Below are 10,071 nucleotides of genomic sequence, written 5' to 3'. Positions count from 1 at the left end.
CTCCAATACTTGTTTGCTTGTCTTTCTCATTTTACCCATTTCGCTGAGTGTGTAGATTCATGGTGGTTTTAATTTTACTTCCATGGTGAGTAATAACGTTGAGCACCTCCCTGTTTATTACCCATTTTCTTATTCTCTTTGTGAAGTGTCAGTACAAGTCTTTTGTCCATTTTTTTCTACGGAGTTATCTTTTTCTTATTGTAGCAGCTGTTTATATATTCTGGAAATGAGTCCTTTGTTGGATATATGTTTTGCAAACACTTCCTTGAGGAGATAGATTTCAGTCTGATATAAAGAACCTCCCTATTTTTTTTAATTTAAAAAATTTTTTAATGTTTATTTTTTGAGAGAGAGAGAGAGAGACAGAGGGTGAGCGGGGGAGGGGCAGAGAGAGAGAGGGAGACACAGAATCCGAAGCAGGCTCCAGGCTCCAAGCTGTCAGCCCAGAGTCCAATGCGGGGCTCCAACTCACAAGCTGTGAGATAATGACCCAAACCGAAGTCAGACGCTTAACTGACTGAGCCACCCAGATGCCCCTGAACCTCCCTATTAATGGAAGAGTGCAAAAAGAGCAAGGTGGACACAAATGAGAGAACGAGGAGAGAACCCTCGCATGGGGGGGGGGATGAGTCTGATACTAATATCCACATGTCTGTAACACTCTATAGTTAATCAAATTACATACACATTCTAGACTTCATTTAAACCTTTATACAACCTGGCTAGATAGCGCTGATGTCTGCTTATTTTTTTAATTCCTGTTTTATTTTTAAGGCTGGCTTCCTAGGGGTGGCCCTGGGTCACTGTAGCTTACTACTCAGTGAGTGATTAAACTTGTAAGGTTTGCACCTTTTGCTGATAGATCTGTGTAAAGATTAGGGAACTCATTTAAAGTTTAGGCCATTTGCAAATCTGCCCCAACTTTTACCTTCTGTATGTTCAAGACCTTACATTTGGCCAAGGATCCATAGACTACTAGGACCTATTTAGGTCTTTCGTGAGCAAGCATATAGCTTTATGCCCATACAGCCTTCCACACTACCAAGAATATATGGAAGCCCATTCAAACATCAAAGTCCATTATGGCTGTCATGTTCCCCAAATCTTCCTCTAAATTTCTGGCTGGTCTGTCTGTTGCTTGTCCCAATCAGTATCACAACCTCAGGTTAGCTGTGATGTTGGGCTTCCCTGACTGCCACTATAACCACTATTATTTTGGGGCTCCTGGGTGGCTCAGTCTGTTGGGCATCCAAGTCCCGATTTCAGCTCAGGTCATGATCCCAGGGTCATGGGATTGAGCCCCACAATCAGGATCTACACTGACAGCATGGAGCCTACTTAAGATTCTCTCTCTCTCTCTCTCTCTCTCTCTCTCTCTCTCTTTCTCTCTCTCTCTGTCTGCCTCTCTCCTCCACTCACACTCTAAAAATATTTTTTTAAAAAATCACTATTATTTTGACAATCCCCAAGCATGGATTTTTTTTTCCAAATTCTGCTCCTAATCAAGTCAGCGTCATCTGGCAGTGAGGCTGCAGGTCCTCATACCATGCCCTGCCTTGGTAGAACCATTGCCCCACGTAGCTGAGGGAGATATGGCAGCAGCTCCAGGCTAAAATGCCATAGATTCTCACCATTCTTACCAAGGTTTAGTAGATTTTCTTGAATAAATGCTTCTCAATCTGTTGCATGCCTTTGGTCAATTTCCAGGCCTGAAATGGCTCTTTTTGACAATGGTGTCCATTTTATCATTGCATTTTGGGAGAGGATTTCCAGAGCCCCTTACTCGACCATTCCAAAAATTCCTTCCCTTCTCTTTTAAGGAGACTCTCTAGAAGATCCTATAACACTTTGTCACACAGGGTAGCCATGGTTCAGGGTGGAAGGAGACTATACAAGGGCAGAAATACAGGGGAGAGGATCATTAGGGGCCATCTTGGAGGCTGGCTACCATGCTATCACCACCTCTTACCTGGGTTATTGTGATCCCTCCTTAACTGAGTCTGTTCTTGTCTGTTTTGCCTAAAGTCTGTTCTCAACACAGCAGCCGGCAACCCTCTTACATCCTATGTTACTCTTCTGCTCAAAACCCTATAACAGCTTTTCACAGCCAAGTAAAAGCCAGTCTTTACCATGGCTCCAAGGCCTTACATCATCTGGCCCCTTCTTTCTGATTAATCTTCAACCACTTACCACTCTCTCCTCACTCACTCCACTCTATGTCTCAAATGCACTAAGCAGATTTCTGCCCCAGGGCCCTTGCATTGGCTCTTTCCTCTGCCTGGGATGTTTTCCCTCAGATAACCATATGGGTGGTTCATTCAAGTATCAGCTGCTCAAACTGATCTTTGAGCACTCTTGCCATTTCCTGCTTTATAACACTTAACACATCGCCTGGTTTCTTCCACCAGGAAGTAAGCTCCACAAAAGCAAGGGGTTTGTTCTGTTCTTGCTAAAGTCCCAGAACCAGAATAGTGCCTGGCACATGGACGGTACATATTTGTGTAATATCTAAATAAGTGGGCTTATGAAAGTGGTTCCTAGGCCCAGCTCTGCCCTGTTGATATGGTGAGTTATGTATATGAGACAAAAGAGAAAGGAGGCAAGAGGAAATGGGGGAAAGAAAGTGTAGCTATTAATAAATGAATATGAAACAGAGGCATGGGGATAAGTCAGGAAAGTAACTGTGTGATAGGAAATAGCTCATTCAGACTTGAAAGGCTATAAAGCCTAAAAAAAAGGCATGAAGTTTAATTTGAAGGAATAACATTATGTGGAATTATGCAAACTCAGAAATAAAGGAAAGTTTATCTGTGAGTTGAAAGGAACTCATACTGTAGTTAAAAACATTAAAAGACTGAGAAAAAATATATTAACATCTGTGAGACTATGGTGGGAGCTTATCCGGGCACACCCTCCGCATGGGATGAATGTTTCGGGGCAGCACGGGATGGACCGATAGGATCTCCCGGATCTTGTCCTGGCAAATCTTGTTTGCTGCCATCCCTGCTTCAAACTCTCTGCGTTCCTCTTCCTTCTCTGCTTCCCGGGCCTGCTGCTGGTAGGACATTTGCATCTGAAGTTGCTTCCTGTACTCCTGGGCCAAACTGGAACGTCTAAGATATTAGAAACGTTAAAGTAAAGAATTACAAATGGTAAGCATTTGGATTCACTTAAGGCATTACAATTAAAATGGAATTTTTGAAGTCAGATTAAAATAATTTGTGAAAATCAGGGTGAGAGGGGAAGAAATAGATGGAAAATTCAATAATGTGTTTATTACACAATAATACTTAAGCTAGACATAGAACAAATATTGATTTGGTTCACTCAGAATATTTCCTGCTATCTGGAGCGAGTCCTTGGCCTCTCTCCATCTCTTCTTCCACTCTTCCCCAAGGAAGAAGTGACTTTTCTCTTTTAATGTTTATTTATTTATTTTGAGAGAGAGAGACAGAGACAGAGAGAATCCCAAGTAGGCTCCACGCCGTCAGCACGGAACCCAACACCGGTATTCCATCACATGAACTGTGAGATCATGACTGGAGCCAAAATCAAGAGTTGGACGCTTAAATGATTGAACCACCGGGGTGCCCCAAGAAGTGACTTTGCTAATGGTAACACCGGAACAGGCTAGTCTGCCTGTTTTCTCCCCTGCTTTCTGCTGGAGAGACCTGCACTGGTCTGGTACTGCTGGTGACTGGGTGGGTAAAGGTGCCTCATTCTGTTCCGTATTAACTAGACAATTTCTTCCACATACAAGCCACATTTTATTTATTTTTTTTATTTTTTTTTCAATGTTTATTTATTTTTGGGACAGAGAGAGACAGAGCATGAACGGGGGAGGGGCAGAGAGAGAGGGAGACACAGAATCGGAAACAGGCTCCAGGCTCCGAGCCATCAGCCCAGAGCCTGACGCGGGGCTCGAACTCCCGGACCGCAAGATCGTGACCTGGCTGAAGTCGGACGCTTAACCGACTGCGCCACCCAGGCGCCCCCAAGCCACATTTTAAACATATAAACCACATATTAAATTTTATAGTGTGATTTTTTTTTTTTACTATGGTAAAAACCACATAATGTAAAATTGACCATTTAACAATTTTTAAGTGTAATAGTTCAGCAGTGTTAAGTACATTCACATTGTTGTGAATCAGATCTCCGGGATGTTTTCATCTTGCAAATCTGAAACTCTATACCCATTAAACAACAATAGCTCCTTCTCTCCCCCTCCCACCAGCCTCTGGCAACCACCATTCTATTTGCTGTGCAGAATTCGAATACTCTAGATATCTTGTATAAGCAAAATCATAGTATTTGTCTTTTTGTGACTGGCTTATCTCACTTAGCATAGTGTCCTCAAGGTTCTCATCCATGCAGTGACATCTGACAGGATTTTCTTCCTTCTGAAGGCTGAATAATATTCCATTGTACATATATATCACATCTGGTTCATCCATTCATCTGTTAGTGGACATTAGGGTTATTTCCACTTCCTGGCTATTGTGAACAGTGCTGCTATAAACACAGTTGTGCAAGTAGCTCTTCAAGGTCCTGCTTTCAATTATTTTGGATATATACCCACAAGTGGGATTGCTCGACCACAAGGTAGTTCTATTGTTAATTTTTTGAGGATACTTCCTACTTTTCTCCATAGTGCTCATGCCATTTTATAATCTATAAGCCACATTTTTTATCAGCTTTTATCAGAAATGAAGCTTTTATCATAAAATAAAGATGCATAAGCCTCTGTGGCAGATTCCATTTTCTAAAGATGGTTACAGTGATAGCTCCCCTCCATATGCTCTTCTGCAATGTGAACCTCTATTCCCCTTATCAAGAGGTAGGGCTTATGTCTCCATCCCCTTGAATCTGCATAGGCCCAGTGACAATTTTTATGGCCAGTGACATAAAATGACCAGTGTCATATGAATATGACAAAAGTGATGCTATGTCAGTTCTAGGCATAGCCCTTACCTGGCCTGGCAGCTTCCCCTCCTGCCTACTGGAATGCTCACTATTGGAACTCTCCCTGTCGGAACCAACCACCATACTGGGAGAAGCCCAAGCACATGGAGAGGCCACATGAAGGTGTTCTGGGTGATAATACTGATGAGCTCCCCAACTCAACATACACTGCTAGGTATATGAGAAGATACTGGAGGAGTCCAGGGCAGTTGAGCCTTCAGATGAATGCAGCCCCGTCCAACAACTGACTTGAACCACATGAGGGACCCTAAGCAAGAACCACCTAGCTGAGCCTTGTCAACCAATCATGAGAGATAATCATAACTCACTTTAAGCCACAAATTTTGGGGTTATTTTATTATGCAACAATAGGTAGCTGTGACACCTTCCATATACACTTGTTTTTCTTCTCTCTCAGCTGATTCAGAAGTTGGGCAGGGAAGAAAGTTTCTATTTGTCAAGTCCCCTCACATCTCCAACAATAAACTTTTTAAAAATGAGAAGACCTCCAGAACAGAGGCAGTAGCAGGAAGTCAGCAGGGTAGGCCAGATATTAAAGTGAGTACCCCCAAACTAACAATAGGTTCAGGTACATAAACCACAGTCTTTCTAGAGTGAAAAGAGCTTATTTCTATGCATCAAGTGAGTGTGTAAGTCAGCGGACAGGCCCAAGGGACAGGAAGGGTGACCAGCAATTAGAAGAGCCAAATCTTCCTCCACCACACTGGTCACCTGAGTTGGGTATCTTGGTCATCAGTGAAAGGTTATGCTATGGTCCAAGAAATGCTGCAAGGAGGCATCTATCTGTCTGTTTCCTCCACCACAGTCTGATTGTGGTGATCAGAGGGCCACTTAGCAAAGGAAGGCACTGGTATTTCCCAAAGTGCCTAGAACACTTCAGTTTTCCCATCCAGTGAAGCTGCAAAAATTCTCCTGAGGACATTTTGCATGGACTGCTATCCCCATAAGCCATTTCTGCTAATCCAACTAATGAAGCCACACTGTGTTTCAGGGTTTGTTTCATGGGGGAGAATAGTCTTCTTGTTATTTCATTAGGATTTAATGTTGGGGCCTATTTTTAAAAAAATTGTTTCTAATGTATTTTATTTTTTAAGATGTTTGTCCAGTTTAATATCTAATGTCTATAATCACAATATACACAATAGCAATAAAATTTAATTTTACCAAGATGGCTGGTGCTTATTTCTATATGAAATTCTGTAAACCAACTTGAGCTTTTAAGACAAATTTAATACTGATGTTAAAAAATGTCAATAATGCATGAATAACGGCACATTGTCCTCTTTCCATGCTAAAAATCTGCCTTTTTTTAGGTAGTAAACAATAATAAAGAAAACAAAATCATACCTTGCAAAATTCTCCTTCTCTTCACGATTAAGCTCTTTAAGACCTTCATTTATACGTTCCTGTTCCATAACACGCTCTTCCTGTTCTTTTGCCTTTCGTTGCACTGAGAAAGACAAAAGTAATTTTTGCTAAACGACCTTCTTCAGACAAGACTTGCTGCCATCCCTCTGGGCATCAATGCCATCCTGTCTTTAGAGAGGCAGAGCTTACACTCACTGACTACATCTTAGGTCAATAAGTAGTCATCTTATCAAGTAGTGAGTCATCTTCATCAAGGGAAGAAGAGGGTTTAGGTTTGAATGTGCTGTGATCTACACATATTTTTTTCTTAACCATTTTTCATTGCAAATCTATGATCAGCCTTTTCAAACCAGGTTACCACTGTCAGAACACTTCTCACCCTTTTCTTCTTGAGGACAAACAGTTCTATTGTCATTTATGTTAATGAGAGTTTATTTATGACAAAATAAATATTGGAAAAAGCCTTAGTATATAATATATAAGGCTTTTGTAAATTAAATTTTAAAAACATAAGCATCCAGTAAGGGGGGAAAACGACAAAGAAAACAGAGTTCACAGAAAAATAAATACAATTGGGAAATACACATCTGAAATGTATGTATCTTTGGTCCCCAAATCCATTTACAGGAACTTACCTTAAATAATCATACATGAGCCAAAAAGAACTATGTACAGAGATAGTAACCTGCAATGCTAAAATAGTAGTAAAAAGATTCAAGACAATCTGAAGGCCCATTAGTTGTGTTTAGGTAAAATAAATTATGGTCCATTTTTATAATGGATTTCTAGGCAACATTACAAATTCTATAATTGAAGAAATATGACCTGGAAAAATGTTTATAGGTGGAAAAGGCTGGCTCTAAAACAATATATTCAACATGATCCTAACTTGTGAAGGGGAATGATATACATAGTAATAATACTGGAAGGAAATACATGAAGTTGTGAATAGTACCTATCACTGGGTGGTAGAATTATGGTTGATTTTGTTTATTTGTTTAAAAATGGCCCCAAATACTTAAATTTTCCATGTTGCCTCAATAGCTTTTAAAACATTTATCATGGGTAAACACGGAAATCGTTTTAGTTTATAAGCTTTCTTCTAATTTTCTTACAACTCCACCCAACATGGGCCTAATAATTTTCAATGGCTGTTATAATTCATGGAGTGGAGAATCAATTAGTGGAACCAAGATGAGCTTTCTCCTGCAAAGACAACTTGTGTGGAGTCTAGTGGTACCCAAATGGTAAATGTGTCCATCTACTGCCTCTCCGGTTCATTGGGCTGGACATGGAATGATGGAAATCTGGAGGTGGCTGTTCACCCTCTCAACAGATATTTCCTTTTGTGACCAAGCACTGTTTGGAGCTGAGGGCATACAAAGGCGTGCTAAGACAGAGATTGAGCAAGCCACAGGGAGAGCCCCAGAAAGAGGATTTATTATGAATAAGGGGACATATTTGAGGAATGAGACATTTGAGCTGGTCTTGAAGGATCTCCAGGATTTCTCAAGATCAGAAACATCATAGACAGGGAAGACTACCCAAGTAAAGGTATTCAGATATGAAGGTACAGAGACACCCGCAGAAAGAAAAGAAGGACAGATAAAAGGGAGGAGGGGTATGTATGCGTGCTGTGCCCTACCTCCTCATTCTCCTTTATAATTACTAAGGCACACAGACCATTCAATAGACATACTGTTCCTTTAACCTTGAAACATCTCCCACATGACTACTTAGAATCTGCTAGGATATAAAACTCTTCGTATGTTTATACTCCATGTACTAAATTAGATAAGTTCTCCAAGGCAGGGGTCTTGCCTTAATCCTCATATCATTTTACATATAATACCTACTTAATAAATTTTTTGGTTGCTGTTTAAGTTGAATGAAGGCCCCACTATATTATTATTATAGTCCATTTCCTTACATTTTTCTTGAACTTGAAGTTTTCTTGTACACATGACCTCATTCACAAGTTGTCTCCTTGCCTCCTTTTCAAGTCTCAGCTCCTTGTCCTTCTCAGCCAACTTCTTTTCCTTCTCTGCCTCTAATATTCTGTCCAATTCTTTCTCCTGAGCTCTTTCCTCCTCACGCCTCTGTGCCACATATCGACGATATATTTCCTGTTCTCTTGCCATCTCTTCCTACACAACAGAAAGATTACCTCATGTAGTCAAACATGTAGATGTGATATGGTGTGGAAAATTAAGTTTTAAAACAATATTTTAAAGCTACAATCCCAACCTTTTAGAACTACATACTGACACATTTACAGATGAAATATTATGTCTAGGGTTCATTTCGAAATATCCAGGGATGGTGGTAGGGAATGGGTGGGGCACAGATGAAATACAGAATGGCCAGTAGTTGGTGGTTATTGAAGTTAAGTAAAGGACACAGGAGGGTTTTATTGTACTATTCTTTATACCTGTGCTTTATAATACATTTTTAAACAAGTTACTTCAAACACATTCCCAAAGTATTTTTCAAAGCAGTTCCCAGATAATTTTCAATTATACAGCTTTTCATTTATGTAGGTTATGAAATTGTAACCTGATAAACAAAGTAAGTCATTACTACTATGATGGCACAGTCTCTGACTAGAAGCCGAGTCACTTGATGCTTTGTGACAGACATTCTCAGCCTTAGATATACTGTGGAATCAGCTGGAAGCTTAAAAAAGTACCAAGGACTGAATCTCATCCTGAGAGATTCTTGTCTAATGAACAAAGTTCCCCAAGTGATTTTAATGTGCAGCTAAGGCTTCAAACTGGGCTTTATTATGCTGGCATTTTAGTTGGCTTCTCTGTTGTTCACGGTATTATATTTGTGCTGTTCTATCTAGTCTCTGGTCTGATCTCTTTTGAGAATATCATAGATCTGAGGGGGGGCTAGCAAGGTCTGAACTGTACCCTCAGAATGCATTTGCATTCATAGTCTCATATGTGGGAATAAATTTAACAAAAGAAGTGCAAAACGTATACTCTGAAAACTAAGAAATTGAAATAATAAGTGGAAAGACATCCTACATTCATGGATCAGAAGGCAATATTATTAAAATGGCAATAGTCTACATTTGGTCTACAGATTCAAAATAATCCCTATCAAAATCCCAAATAGCTTCTATGCAGAAATCAACAAGTTGCTTCTAAATTCATATGAAAATGCAAGAGAGCCAGAAAAGCCAAAACAATTTGAAAAGGAACAAAGGTGGAGGATTCACATTTCCTGATCTCAAACTTACCACAAAAGCTACAGTGATCAAGACAAATAGATATGTGACACTGGCCTAAGGATGGACATGTAGATTAATCAAATAGAACTGAGAGTTCAGAGATAAACCCTCACATTCACTCTCAATTGATTTTGACAAGTGTACCAAGACAGTTCGATAGGGGAAGAATAGTCTCTTCAACAAATGGTGCTAGAAAAATTCGATATCTACATGCAAAGGAATGATGTTGGACCCCTACCTCACACCATATACAAAATTTAACTCAAAATGGATCAAAGGCCTAAATGTGAGAGCTAAACCTATAAAACTCTAAGAAGAAAACATAGGACCACTATCTTCTTGACCTTGGTTTAGGAACAGATTTTTAGATAGGGCACCAAAAGCACATGCAACAAAACAAAATATAGATGAATTGGACTTGGGACTTCAAGGGATACCATCCCTTAAAAGTGAAACTACAACCCACAGAATAAAAAAAA

At 40.0% G+C, this 10,071-nt stretch overlaps 1 protein-coding gene across 1 annotated transcript in view; it reads right to left on the bottom strand.

Annotated features, from left to right (window-relative positions):
- Positions 1-2,718: 2,718 nt before the first annotated feature.
- Positions 2,719-10,071, bottom strand: part of CFAP53 (cilia and flagella associated protein 53) — a 37,476-nt gene continuing 30,123 nt past the window's right edge. Inside the window, exons 6-8 of the mRNA XM_040478857.1 lie at positions 8,285-8,501; positions 6,334-6,436; positions 2,719-3,113 (exon numbers count right to left, since the gene is read on the bottom strand). Of these exons, the coding sequence (XP_040334791.1) occupies positions 2,885-3,113; positions 6,334-6,436; positions 8,285-8,501 (549 nt within the window). The 3' untranslated portion in view covers positions 2,719-2,884. The remainder of the gene's footprint in view (positions 3,114-6,333; positions 6,437-8,284; positions 8,502-10,071) is intronic.

The sequence above is a fragment of the Herpailurus yagouaroundi genome, unplaced genomic scaffold, assembly GCF_014898765.1.
Source record: "Herpailurus yagouaroundi ecotype Mexico unplaced genomic scaffold, PumYag 142, whole genome shotgun sequence".
Lineage (NCBI taxonomy): Eukaryota > Metazoa > Chordata > Mammalia > Carnivora > Felidae > Herpailurus > Herpailurus yagouaroundi.
This window is presented reverse-complemented; position numbering and strand designations above follow the sequence as displayed.